This window comes from Meles meles, chromosome 19, assembly GCF_922984935.1.
Source record: "Meles meles chromosome 19, mMelMel3.1 paternal haplotype, whole genome shotgun sequence".
Classification (NCBI taxonomy): Eukaryota; Metazoa; Chordata; class Mammalia; order Carnivora; family Mustelidae; genus Meles; species Meles meles.
Window position 1 is genome coordinate 44959862 of NC_060084.1, and position 12528 is coordinate 44972389.

The 12528-nt window shown below is 54.1% G+C and overlaps 1 protein-coding gene across 2 annotated transcripts in view; it reads left to right on the forward strand.

Annotated features, from left to right (window-relative positions):
- RYR1 (ryanodine receptor 1) overlaps positions 1-12528 on the forward strand; it is a 109761-nt gene that overhangs the window by 87369 nt on the left and 9864 nt on the right. For both annotated transcript variants that reach the window (XM_045987235.1, XM_045987236.1), the window contains 5 exons: positions 6230-6571; positions 8826-9632; positions 10305-10375; positions 10938-11091; positions 12139-12225. In XM_045987235.1, the coding sequence (XP_045843191.1) occupies positions 6230-6571; positions 8826-9632; positions 10305-10375; positions 10938-11091; positions 12139-12225 (1461 nt within the window). The remainder of the gene's footprint in view (positions 1-6229; positions 6572-8825; positions 9633-10304; positions 10376-10937; positions 11092-12138; positions 12226-12528) is intronic.

Genomic DNA, 12528 nt, shown 5'->3' on the forward strand with positions numbered 1-12528 from the left:
ATAGGCTCCTGCATTGGTCTCCCTGCTCAGGAGGGAGTCTGTTTCTCCCTCTGCTCCTCCCCCTGCTTGTGCGCTCTCTTTCTCTCAATTAAATGGATAAAATTTAAAAAAAAAAAGACTTTTATTTTGTAAGGATACTTACTTTTCCTTTTATAATAACAAACCATAATGTCATTATCATTCCTAACCAAAAAGAGAATAAAAAATGAAACAAAAAATATCCACAATTCTTTAAATCATCAAAATCTAGTCATTGTTCACATTTCCAAATCTCATAAATGTCACATATACCTTAAGAAATGTTTTCTGGGGGCGCCTGCATGGCTCAGTCGGTAAAGCAGCTGACTCTTGACTTCAGCTCAGGTTATGATCTCAGGGTCTTTTTTTTTTTTTTAAAGATTTTATTTATTTATTTGACAGACAGAGATCACAAGTAGGCAGAGAGGCAGGCAGAGAGAGAGAGGGAAGCAGGCTCCCCGCCGAGCGGAGAGCCCGATGCGGGGCTCGATCCCAGGACCCTGGGATCATGACCTGAGCTGAAGGCAGAGGCTTTAACCCACTGAGCCACCCAGGCGCCCCTGATCTCAGGGTCTTAGGGTGGAACCCTGCATTGGGCTGGGCTCAGCATGGAGTCGGCTTGCGGCTTGTCCCTCTCCCTCTGCTCCTCCCCCCCAACATAATTTTGCTCTCATGAATAAATAAAATCTTTAAAATAAATAAATCCCGGGGTGCCCGGGTGGCTCAGTGGGTTAAAGCCTCTGCCTTCGGCTCAGGTCATGATCCCAGGGTCCTGGGATCGAGCGCCTCATCAGGCTCTCTGCTCAGCAGGGAGCCTGCTCCCCCCGCCCCCCACTGCCTCTCTGCCTACTTGTGATCTCTGTCAAATAAATAAATAAAATCTTAAAAATAAATAAATCTTTAAAAAATAAAATAAAAATCTTAAAGATATAAAAAAATAAACAAGGTCCACCCATTGCAACCGGTTGATATTTCCTGAAACCTCCTTGCATCTACTGCTTCCCCTCCAGCCCTTTTCCTTTTCCTTGTAGTTGATCCGCTGGAGACTCAGGTGTTTGGCCCTACAGAGCAGTACTCTCTGATAGAAAAACAATGTGAGCAGGGCGCCTGGCTGGCTCAATTGGTAAAACATGCAGCTCGTGATCTCAGGGTCATGAGTTTGAGCTCCGTGGTGGGAGTAGAGTTTCCTTTAAAAAAAATTCGTAATGCAAGGGCGCCTGGGTGGCTCAGTTGTTAGGTGTCTGCCTTTGGCTCAGGTCATGGTCCCAGGGTCCTGGGATCAAGCCCTGCATCAGGCTTCCTGCTTGGTGGAAAGCCTGCTTCTCTCTCTCCCATTACCCCTGCTTGTGTTCCCTCTCTCACTTTCTCTCCCTGTCAAATAAATAAGTAAAATCTTTAAAAAAAAATTAGAAATATAGTGTGAGCAATATGCATAATTTAAATGTTTCTAGTACCCCTGCTTTTAAAAAGCAAAACACACAGGGTGCCTAGGTGGCTCAGTTGGTTAAGCAACTGCCTTCAGCTCAGGTCATGATCCCGGGGTCCCAGGATTGAGTCCTGCATGGGGCTCCCAGCTCCATGGGGAGTCTGCTTCGCCCTCTGACCTTCTCCCGTCTCATGCTCTCTCTCAAATCAATAAATAAAAATTTTAAAAAACTTAAAAAGCAAAACACATGTGCATGACATCATTTTCAACAATATATTGTATTTAAACTCATAGATCCAAAATATTATCTCAACATGTAATCAGTATTTTAAAAAAAAACTATTCCACATCTTACATCCTTTTTTCCTGCTGAGTCTTTGAAATCCAGTATGTAAATCTCAATCAGCACCCGCCCTGATTCAAGGACTCAGCAGCCCCAAGTGGCCCTGGGCTCTCATTGGAAAGTGCCTGTGCTTTTTGTAGAGCTTCTTCCCACAGTTTCCATCTGGCTGAGCCAACCTTCTAGTGTCATGTAGCACGTTCCTCCTTCCCCTGTGTTTCCTGTAAACTGAGACTTCTGGTCAAGAAGCCCATCAGATGCAGGTTCCGTTTGGTTGGTTTGTTGCTTTGTTTTGTTGGCATATCCTCTGTGGCACTGCCTACATTCATCAGGAGGCAAATCCTTCCCTGTTCTCTCTCCTTTGGTGAGGTCAGCAGCTACTGATGTTCGATACCCAGACATGTTCGTGCACTAGCGATGGCAAAATGACGATATGCTCATTTTTGCTAATATTCTCATTTCTAGGGACCATTTGTCAAACATCATGTGGTTTCCTAAACACAAAGCTTCATAGGATCCTCAGGCGCCTTACAGATATGTGTTTCACAACATGCTTTTTGGTTTCTTTATGGTTTAAAAGGCAAGTTCAGGATTTTTTTTTTAATATTTATTTATTTATTTATTTGACAGAGAGAGATCACAAGTAGGCAGAGAGAGAGAGAGGGAGAAGCAGGCTCCCTGCAGAGCAGAGAGCCCAATGTGGGGCTCGATCCCAGGACCCTGGGATCATGACCCAAGCTGAAGGCAGAGGCTTTAACCCACTGAGCCCCCCAGGCGCCCCAAGTTCAGGATTTTTAAAAGGATTTTTTAACTTTCAAAAATTGTCACGAAGGAGCAAAGTCTTCTCTGCTTTCAAGGCGCTTAATTCAAAAAAAAAAAAAAAAGGTGCTTAATTCACTTGATAAAATGTGTCCTGAGCATCTGCTGTGTGTAGCAGCAAGCGGAACAGACTGAGATCCCACCCTCTGAGCAGACAGCCCAGTGGGAAGGGGCAGATGAAAATAACCAAATGGGGTGCCTGGGTGGCTTAGTCGGTTAAGCCTCCAACTTTTGATTTCAGCTCAGGTCATGATCTCAGAGTGAGATCATGCTCTCAGGTTGAGATCTCAGGCTCTCAGGTTGAGCCCCACAGCACTGGGCATGGACCTGGCTTAAGATTCTCTCTCTGCCCCCCCCCCAAAAGTAAAGAACTAAACAAAATAATTTCAGGTTATAATCTGTAGTCTGAAGGAAATGAGCAGGATGGCGTGAGAGAGAGCATGAGTGGAATAAGTCCTGACAACTGTGTGGACGGGGGAGGCCTTTCCAGAAAAGAGCATTGAAGCTGGAGCTGAAACATACCACTTGGAGGTGTGGGAGGTTGTGGCATCCCAGACAGAGGGGGCAGCAAGTCTAAAGGCTGAAAGATGGGAACCGGAGGGGTGCCAAGGGAGGCCAGCATGACTGGAGACGGCTGTTGATGGGGAAAATGGGAGTGGCAAAGTGCCAGAGGGGAGGGACACAGCAGACATGCAGGGCCTGGTTGGGTGCAGGAAAGACTCCTGCACTCAATTTTTTTTTTTAAGATTTTATTTATTTATTTGACAGAGATCACAAGTAGGCATAGAGGCAGGCAGAGAGACAAAGAGGGAAGCAGGCTCCCCGCTGAACAGAGAGCCGGATATAGGGCTCAATCCCAGGACCCTGAGATCATGACCTGAGCCAAAGGCAGAGGCTTTAATCCACTGAGCCACCCAGGCGCCCCAAGACTCCAATTTTTAACCCGAATGAGATGGAGGCACAGGATGATTCTGAGCAGGGAGAGGTGTGTCCTTAGATGTTTATAGGGTCCCCTGGCTGGGGATTGAGGGGGAGCAGGGCAAACAGGGAAGAGGTTGCCGTGAGAGTCCAGAGGGAGACGATGCAGAACCAAAACCAGGGAGGGACCATCGAGGGGGCAGATGTGTGTGGGTTCTAGATCTGTGAAAGCAGAGCTGACAGATTTGCTGATGAATCGGGTGTGGGTGGTGAGACAAAAAAGAGGAATCAAGGATGACTCAAAGGTTTTAGCTTAGGCAGCTGGGTGGAGAGCGATGCTATTCCTGAGATTGGTAAGACAGTGGGAGGAGAGGTTTTGAAACCAGAAGTTCAGTTTAGACTATTTCCAGTTTGGGGTAGAGATCCATGAAAAGATGTCAGGTAAGGGCTTCAGCTGTTAACTATCTGGATTCTGGGGAGAAGTTGGGGCTGAGATGTAAATTGAACCATCCTTGATGTGGGATAGTGTTCAGAGCCTTGGGCCTCAGTGAATATCTCCATGGAGCATGTGTTTCTCAAGAAAGGGGTGCATATTCCAGGACTAGTGTCCCTGACCTTTAGAACTCTGGAATAAAGGAGGAGTCCAGTGTAGGAAGCTGATAGCAATCAGAGAAGGAGGTATTTCAAAAGAACGGGAATGGGCAAATGGGTAGTGACAAAGAGAGAGCTGCAAATCACAAGAGCAGAGTCCAAGACTGAATGGAGGGGATGGAGTTCCAGGCCTTTCCAGAGGGAGGGGGTCTTTTCAGAGGGGCAAGTAACACACCACATCATAAGTGGAGAAGGCAGGTCGGTGCAGCAAGGGTAGATGGTGAGGAGTTCCTGTATGATTATGTCTCCACATTCTGTGGTTTCTAGAACCCTTCATGATCTGCAAAGCGGGTTACTCATTTAGAAAGCATTTTGCAAAGTTCTTGGCTACAAAGCACTTTTTGGAGCCAGAAGATTTCACTTCTATTCATATCCTAGAGCAGCATTTCTCAGACTGCATGGTGCAATTCATCTGTGGGTCATGAAATTAATTTCGTTAAGTCATGACCAGCATCTTTAAAAATACAATGGAATCGAACACGGCAGAGAGTGTTGCATAGCGAAAGTCAGAATTGTGTCATGAACCCCTTTCCCTAGATTCGCACTACAGAATGCATTCTAGCTGTGAGTGCAGTCAAAACATTTGACTCAGACAAACTGCTCTAGAGAACTTTTTGCCAGAAGTGCACAGGAGATCAGCATAAGACTGTTCAATGAAAGTGTTGTCTGTAAAGCAGAAAAACTGGAAACCATCTGAATGTCCAGTATCAGGAGGATATATGGTGTTACATTTATTAGAAATACTACATAACAGGAAAAATGAATTCATTTGATCCATCTGTCAACATGGGTAGATCTTTAAAAATATAGTTGAAGAAAGCAAGTTTCAAATTATATGATTATAATAGCAATTCTTTTTTATTTTTTAAATTTTTTCTAAAGATTTTCCTTATTTATTTGACACAGAGAGAGAGATCACAAGTAGGCAGAGAGACAGGCGGCGGGGGTGGGGGTGGTGGGAAGCAGGCTCCCCGCTGAGCAGAGAGCCCAATGCGGGGCTCGATCCCAGGACCCTGAGACCATGACCTGAGTCGAAGGCAGAGGCTTAACCCACTGAGCCACCCAGGTGCCCCTATAATAGCAATTATTTAAATTTAAAAAATGCAGGGGATACTATGTATTTTTGTGAGAAAATGCCAGGATATAGGAAGTGGAAGTATTGAGACATGTTGGAAGAAGAGATCAACACCAGGATAGTGGTTACTTTGGGAGAAGGTGGGGGTGGCATGGGGTCGAGGGGATGGGACAAGCATGCGCAGAAGGCTCCAATCATACCTGTAATGTTTAGTTCTTAAATATATAGCATTTGAAAACTATGTCCACGTGAGCATTTAATTCCGGGGTGATGGGTATATGACCGTTTGTTTCTAGTTGAAATTCAGAGACCTCCACTGCATTGAGTGTCAATGATGTACTTGCTGGAAAGGGGTGGGGGCAGCCGAAACGGACCTGGGGGGAGGTTTGGGGTGGGACTTGATTTGTGTCAGGGTCCTATCATGGAGGGGCTGTCCTAGAGGAGAGGGTAATTACCTACCTAACTTGGAGATAGAGAAGCTGTGTACAGGACTGTAGGACTGACTTTTGGAGGTGGGTGGGGGGGAGGTGGCCAGCTCAGGGAGGAAGTCAGGGAGAGCAATGCCACGGCTCCATTCTCTTCCAGTTCCTGATCCCAACTGGACAGACCCTGCCTACAGCCACAGGGTCCCTGCCCCCAGTGGGACAGGCCATAGGCACCATCCAGCAGGGAGGGTAGACAGCAGGCGTGCAGGGCCCGTGGAGAGCCTAGGGCAGCATTTCTTGGCCATTCAGCACAACTGCTGAGTTTTAGCAATCCCCATCTTACCATCTCTGAAAAAGGAATGTGTCTTCCAGTGCCGGTATTTTGATAGCTGGTACAGCCCCATCTGTGCCAGCCTGCGCGGTTTCAGCCTTGGGTGCTGTGTAGGGTTCTGGAATTTTCTGTCTTTATGAAAAGCCCATAACTGTATTTAAGAGGAGCACTGATGCTCACCGGACCAGCCCTCTGACCTTTCCCACGCACCCTTGCCCGCCCCCAGGCTATGGACAGCCAGAAGCAGTTCACGGGCCCAGAAATCCAGTTCCTGCTTTCCTGCTCCGAAGCCGACGAGAACGAGATGATCAACTGTGAGGAGTTCGCCAACCGCTTCCAGGAGCCCGCCCGCGACATTGGCTTCAACGTGGCGGTGCTGCTGACCAACCTGTCGGAGCACGTGCCCCATGACCCACGCCTGCGCACCTTCCTCGAGCTGGCGGAGAGCATCCTCGAGTACTTCCGGCCCTACCTAGGCCGCATCGAGATCATGGGCGCCTCGCGCCGCATCGAGCGCATCTACTTTGAGATCTCAGAGACCAACCGCACGCAGTGGGAGATGCCCCAGGTTGGCTGGCCCGTACACCTGCATGTTCGCCTCCCCCGACCCCCGCGCATGCTCCTCGCACACTTGGACCCGCACAAGGGCGGGCACCCGCTTCATACAGCCACAGCGCCAGCCCCGGGGGGCTCTTGCTCTGCCCGTGCAAGCCCGTGCCCACCCTTTTGCCCCCATGGTGTGGGCTCTGAGCTGCCCTTGCACGTCCCCGGGTCTCCCCTGCCCACCCCTTGCAGATTTAGCCCAGAGATGGATTGCACGTGCAGCAGCGTCGCTGTGCCCCCGCCCCGCTGCTTGAACACCATGCCTGCCCCTTGCACGCTCACTCTGGGAGCTCCAGCGTGTCCTTAGAGTTCTAGTCACACCCACGCTGTCACGTACTGGAACACGGTGGTTGTAGATCGTTAATACATCTTCCTTGCTCGTCTTCCCAGCAGCCCTGGCGTGCCCTCTCTCGGCCCTGGCCTGCTCATGCCCACTCTTTTACACACTCACCGTGGGGGCTCTGGGGTACCTTGCTATGCTGGTCTGCCCTTCGCTGGTCACCACGTGTGCCCCCAGATGCTCTCTGAGGTCCCAGCACATGATATCTACTTACTTGGGGTCCACGTGTGGGTGCACACCTCTTACACACTCACCCTGAGGATATGGTCCTGGCACACTATGTGGTTGTCCATCCCTCATCTGTTCACCCCCCACATGCCCTCTCTGGCATGCCCTTGATCTCCTGTGCACACTTGGACCATCCTCCAGCTTACCCCATGAACCCCTGACTGTCCTTGGTGGCCAGGCTGATCCTTGGCCCAATGTAGCCTATCTCAGCCTCTCATATGCCCACCCACAGATGTCTGAATGCGCCGTACACACCTACTTGCTGTAAGGTCACACTCATGAGGCCCTGGCAGGCCCCCAGCCCACCTCGCACTTAGCTTGCATGTTGCCCCCATTCCCTGTTCTTTTGCACTCCCCTTACACTCACACTTCTCCTTTGTTCCTCACCTGCACATTCCTCCCACATGCTCTTGCACACACCCCTTCCCATCTCACACTTGTAGCCCATGAGACTTGCACTCCCATCTCCCCCTCAACAACTGGGCCCCTCATGTCTCCTCAGTGACACTTGGTGCAAGGACACCTGGGTTGCTGTCCCACACTGAACCCTGTCCTCATATCCTGGGCCTTAGTGCACTGACTCCCAGGATCCCTTGCACACTCATGCCTGCCTCACGGGCACTGATGCTATGAATTGTAGTCCCCTCCTGCACTAACGCTCCCCTCCGGTTTAGGCCCAGGCCCTTGCGTGGCCGCCCTGTGTGTCCATGTCTACCGTGAGCACTTGAGCTCCACATGCTGGCATCCCTCCCCCATCCTCCCATATCACCACCCTGTTCCTCCCCTAGTCCCTGGTGCTCTCTCACGAGGCTCTTGCACATCGGCCCCCTCCCTTACTCCACAGGACAGCTCAAGATTTTGCACATTTCACCTGTGTCCCTCCGGCCTGATTGCATACGCCCCGCCCTCACCAATCTGGCATAAAAGCGGTTGCACCATCCTTGCACCCAGGAGGTCTGCCACATCCCTTCACCTGCAGGAAGCCCAGGTGTACTCTTGTACAAGCTGTGGGAGCTCCACCCATCTTCCCCCACCTCCCCTTCTCACATGCTCCCCACATGTAAACTCGTTCTCTTAATTCCTGGACACACCCAGTTCTGCCTGCTCCCCTCTCCCATTTCAATATTCTCCTGCTTGAGGCCATGCATGCAGGGTGGATCGGTACTCTGTAGCCTTCTAATAACAGCAAGCGCTGTCCGGATCCCTCCGCATCTCTGAACTCATTGAATCCTCACGCCAACCCTATAACTGAGGTTCTATTAGTATTCCCCAGGTTTGGGGCGGGGGCGGGGGACTGAGGCCCAGAGAGTTACGTCTAAGTCACCCAGCTCCTCAGTAGCAGAATCAGGGTTGGAACCCAGGCGGGCTGGCCAGCTGCAGAACCTTTGCCCTCCACCCCCGTGCTCCATCTCTCAGAGGAGAAGATAGCCTGGATTCTGGAGCCGGCTGGTGGGCTCCAGCCCTCCATCTACCACCTCTGGGCTGGCACCCTGAGGGCATGACTCGCTAAGCCTCCATTTCCCCAGATGCGAAACGGGGAGCCAAGCCCCTCGTCCGGGGAGCCCCTCGTCTGGGATCGTTGGTGAGGGTTCAGTGAGCTCCTCGCTGTCACACCCTCGGTCACTCCGCGGCATCCCCGCCCCACGCGCAGGTCAAGGAGTCCAAGCGCCAGTTCATCTTCGACGTGGTGAACGAGGGCGGCGAGTCCGAGAAGATGGAGCTCTTCGTGAGCTTCTGCGAGGACACCATCTTCGAGATGCAGATCGCCGCACAGATCTCCGAGCCCGAGGGCGAGCCGGAGGAGGACGAGGACGACTGCGCGGCGGAGGCGGGCGCGGAGGGCGCGGAGGAGGGCGCGGCGGGCCCCGAGGGCACGGCGGGGCAGGCGGCGGCGGGCGTGACGGCGCGGGCGGCGGCGGCGGCGGCCCGGGCGCTGCGCGGCCTCAGCTACCGCAGCCTGCGGCGGCGCGTGCGACGGCTGCGGCGGCTCACTGCGCGCGAGGCGGCCGCGGCGGTGGCGGCGCTGCTCTGGGCGGCGGTGACGCGCGCGGCGGGCGCGGGCGCGGGCGCAGCGGCTGGCGCGCTGCGCCTGCTCTGGGGCTCCCTCTTCGGGGGTGGCCTCGTGGAGGGCGCCAAGAAGGTGACGGTGACCGAGCTCCTGGCCGGCATGCCCGACCCCACGGGCGACGAGGTGCACGGCGAGCAGCCAGCCGGGCCGGGCGGCGACGCTGACGGCGAGGGCGCGGGCGAGGGCGCGGGCGACGAGGCGGAGGGCGCGGGCGACGAGGAGGCTGCGGCGCACGAGGCCGGCCCAGGAGGGGCCGACGGGGCGGTGGCCGTCGCGGACGGGGGACCCTTCCGGCCCGAAGGGGCGGGCGGCCTCGGGGACATGGGTGACACGACGCCAGCGGAGCCGCCCACGCCCGAGGGCTCCCCCATCATCAAGAGGAAGCTGGGGGTGAGAGGGCCCGCGGGGGGTGGGGGGGGGGCTCTGGGGTTTTTGAGACATTGGGCCTGAGAGGGAGGACCGGACGGGGAGGGAGACTCTGAGAGACAGAGAGAGGAGAGGGAGCCTGAGAGATAGGCCCGCAGAGAGGAACCAGAGAGCATAGACCACACGGTGAAGTGGACTCCGAGACGGAGACCTTGAAACAGGTAGTACTTCTGGGAGAGGTCAAGATATCTGCAGAAAGAGAGAGGAGAGACCCTGAAACCTAGTTAGAGGGGAAAGGGGACCGGTAACTGGAACAGCCCGGGACAGGTCAGGGACGCTGGGAGAGCCCCCTCAGATACATGCAGGTGGTTGTGAGGAATTAAGTAGCCCCCACCCTGAGGCCCTGAGTACCCTCGCGCTGTGGTTGTCAAGGCAAAGGGAAGCCCTGGGGAACAAGAGCTCCACTTGGAGTCAGCCTGACTCTGCCCAGTGCTATGGCAAGGCGTTCCACCTCCCTGAGCCTCAGTTTCCCCTCTAAAATGAGACTCTTGGAATCCCTCTTCTGATAGGAGGAGAGGAAACAGATTGCCCCAGGGGAAATGACCAGATAGGGACCCAGAGAGGAACAGGCAGGCAGAGGCGCTCTGAGAGGCGCTGGGGGTGGCGGCTGGTCCCTGATGCTTGCCCTGCTTCCAGGTGGATGGAGAGGAAGAGGAGCTGCCTCCAGAACCCGAGCCGGAGCCCGAACCCGAGCCCGAGAAAGCTGAGTGAGTGGCCTTGGAGTTCAGGGGGCCCGGCCCCATCATTGCATCCCTCCTGGACCCAGAGCCTCCTGAGGTCATGCTGTGTCCTCAGCCTCACCCAGACCAGGCTGGGGCCCAGAGGAGGGGCTCTGTCAAAGGGAGTAGGACAATGAATGCTCCTCTTTTGCCTCCAAGCCTTCCTGTGGGCTGTTCTCTCTGCTTGGAACACTTTCTCCCATGCTCTTCTCAGTCTTCCTTCTGCTTCCCATTTGGGCTCACATGCCTCCTTCTCCAGGAAGCTTACCTTGACACACACACCCTGCCAACAAGTGGAAGACGTGTTTCTGGGGCTCCCACAACCCCCTAAGCATCCCCCATCCAGCCCTGACCCCTTTGGGCTGCCACTGCCTGGTGACTGGTCTGTCACCCATGGAGGCGGTGACTCATCACTGTGTCCGCAGCACCATCCAGACCTGGGCCAAGCATGGGGTGGGCCCCCAGTGCACGGCTTTGAATGAATGAATGATTGAATGAATGGATGGATTGCCCAGGCACCTCCTCACTCTTTCTGTGTCCTGCCCTGCAGTGCTGAGAATGGGGAGAAGGAAGAAGTCCCTGAACCCCCACCAGAGCCCCCCAAGAAGACAGCACCTCCTCCACCCCCTCCAAAGAAGGAGGAGGCTGGAGGCGGGGGCTTGGAATTCTGGGGAGAACTGGAAGTGCAGAGGGTGAAGTTCTTGGTGAGGACCTCACAAAGGGCTTGCTGGCACCTCCTCTTCCAGGGAGACCTCCCAGTGCCTTCACAGCACCTCTTTTCTGTACCCTGTCCTGGAGCTCACCTGTTCCAGGCTTAACACTCAGAAGAAGCCAGGCTGGCCTGAGGGCACAGATGTCCCCAGAGTCAGGACCTGGTCACAGGGCAGCATCTTAGGTGGCCCCCCACTTAGGTGGCCCCCCACTTGGCCCCTGCTCAAGATCCTTATTCCAACCCCCATACCTTTGCTCCTCTGGGGCCACCTGCCTTGGCTCCCCACCCCCACGTGCTAGCTAGAGCTAAATCCAAGCGAGGACATGCTTCTGTTCCTCCCACCATGGCCTGTTCCTTGGCTCTCAGCCTTTGGGTCAGAGCCACCGCACTGGTCCCAGCCCCTCCTGTCCGATGTTGTGGGGAGAACTCATGTCCTCATCCAACCCAGAAAGAAGGGAGAGAGTTTGGGAGGGCAGGGCTCAGGGCTCCGCCTGTCCTGCCTCCTCTCCAGGCCCAGCCTGACATGAGGGGCTGAAGGAAACCTGTTGGGGAGAAAGGTGGTCCAGTGAGGATGCATTGTAGGAATGAGGGACAGGAAGAATGATGAAGAGAGAAAGAGGGAGGGAGAGATGGACATACGTGTCCTCTATCTGGGCTAAAGCAGACAGGGCAGCCTCACACAGGAAGCAGCATACCAGAGCAGTTGGGAGTGTGGACTATGGAAGTGAAGTGCCTGGGCTCAAGCCTCAGGTCTGCCACTTCTTGGCTGTGTGACCTTGAGCAAGACCTCTCACCTCCCCGAGGCCCAGTGTTCTCATCTGTAGAATGGGCTGATCAGCTGTGCCCGCTTCGTAGAGGTGCAGTGAGAGCCGCACACATTCGTGTGTATAAAGCTCTTAGTGCACGTCCTGGTATACAGTAAGCGCTCACTAACTGGGACGTTGTGGACCAGATTTTGGATTGTTGGGTGGATGATGGGGCAGATTCTCCAGGGAAGAAGGTGGACTGTAAGCTCCTTCCCTTTCTCTCCTCATCTTAGAACTACCTCTCCCGGAACTTCTACACCCTGAGATTCCTGGCGCTCTTCTTGGCCTTTGCCATCAACTTCATCTTGCTGTTTTATAAGGTGCTGGTCACAAGGGGCCCAGAGGATAAGCGCTTATCTCTGCTGGGGGCAGGGCGGCTCGGCCCCTACCAGGTTCCCAGGGCCCCCTGGGACAAGGTGTTGGATTGGGGGTGCCAGGGAGGTTCGGGCTGGACGCCGGATCTTGGGACCCCCCGCAGGAGCGTGTGTGGGTATCTGGGTGCATCTGGGACAGAGCAGGAAACCAGTGCAGGTTTCCACGCTCAGCTCTGCCACTCACCAGCCCCGTGGCCCCGGGTGCGGACCTTGGCCTCTGCGATGTGCGCTGATTCAAGGAAGCTTCTT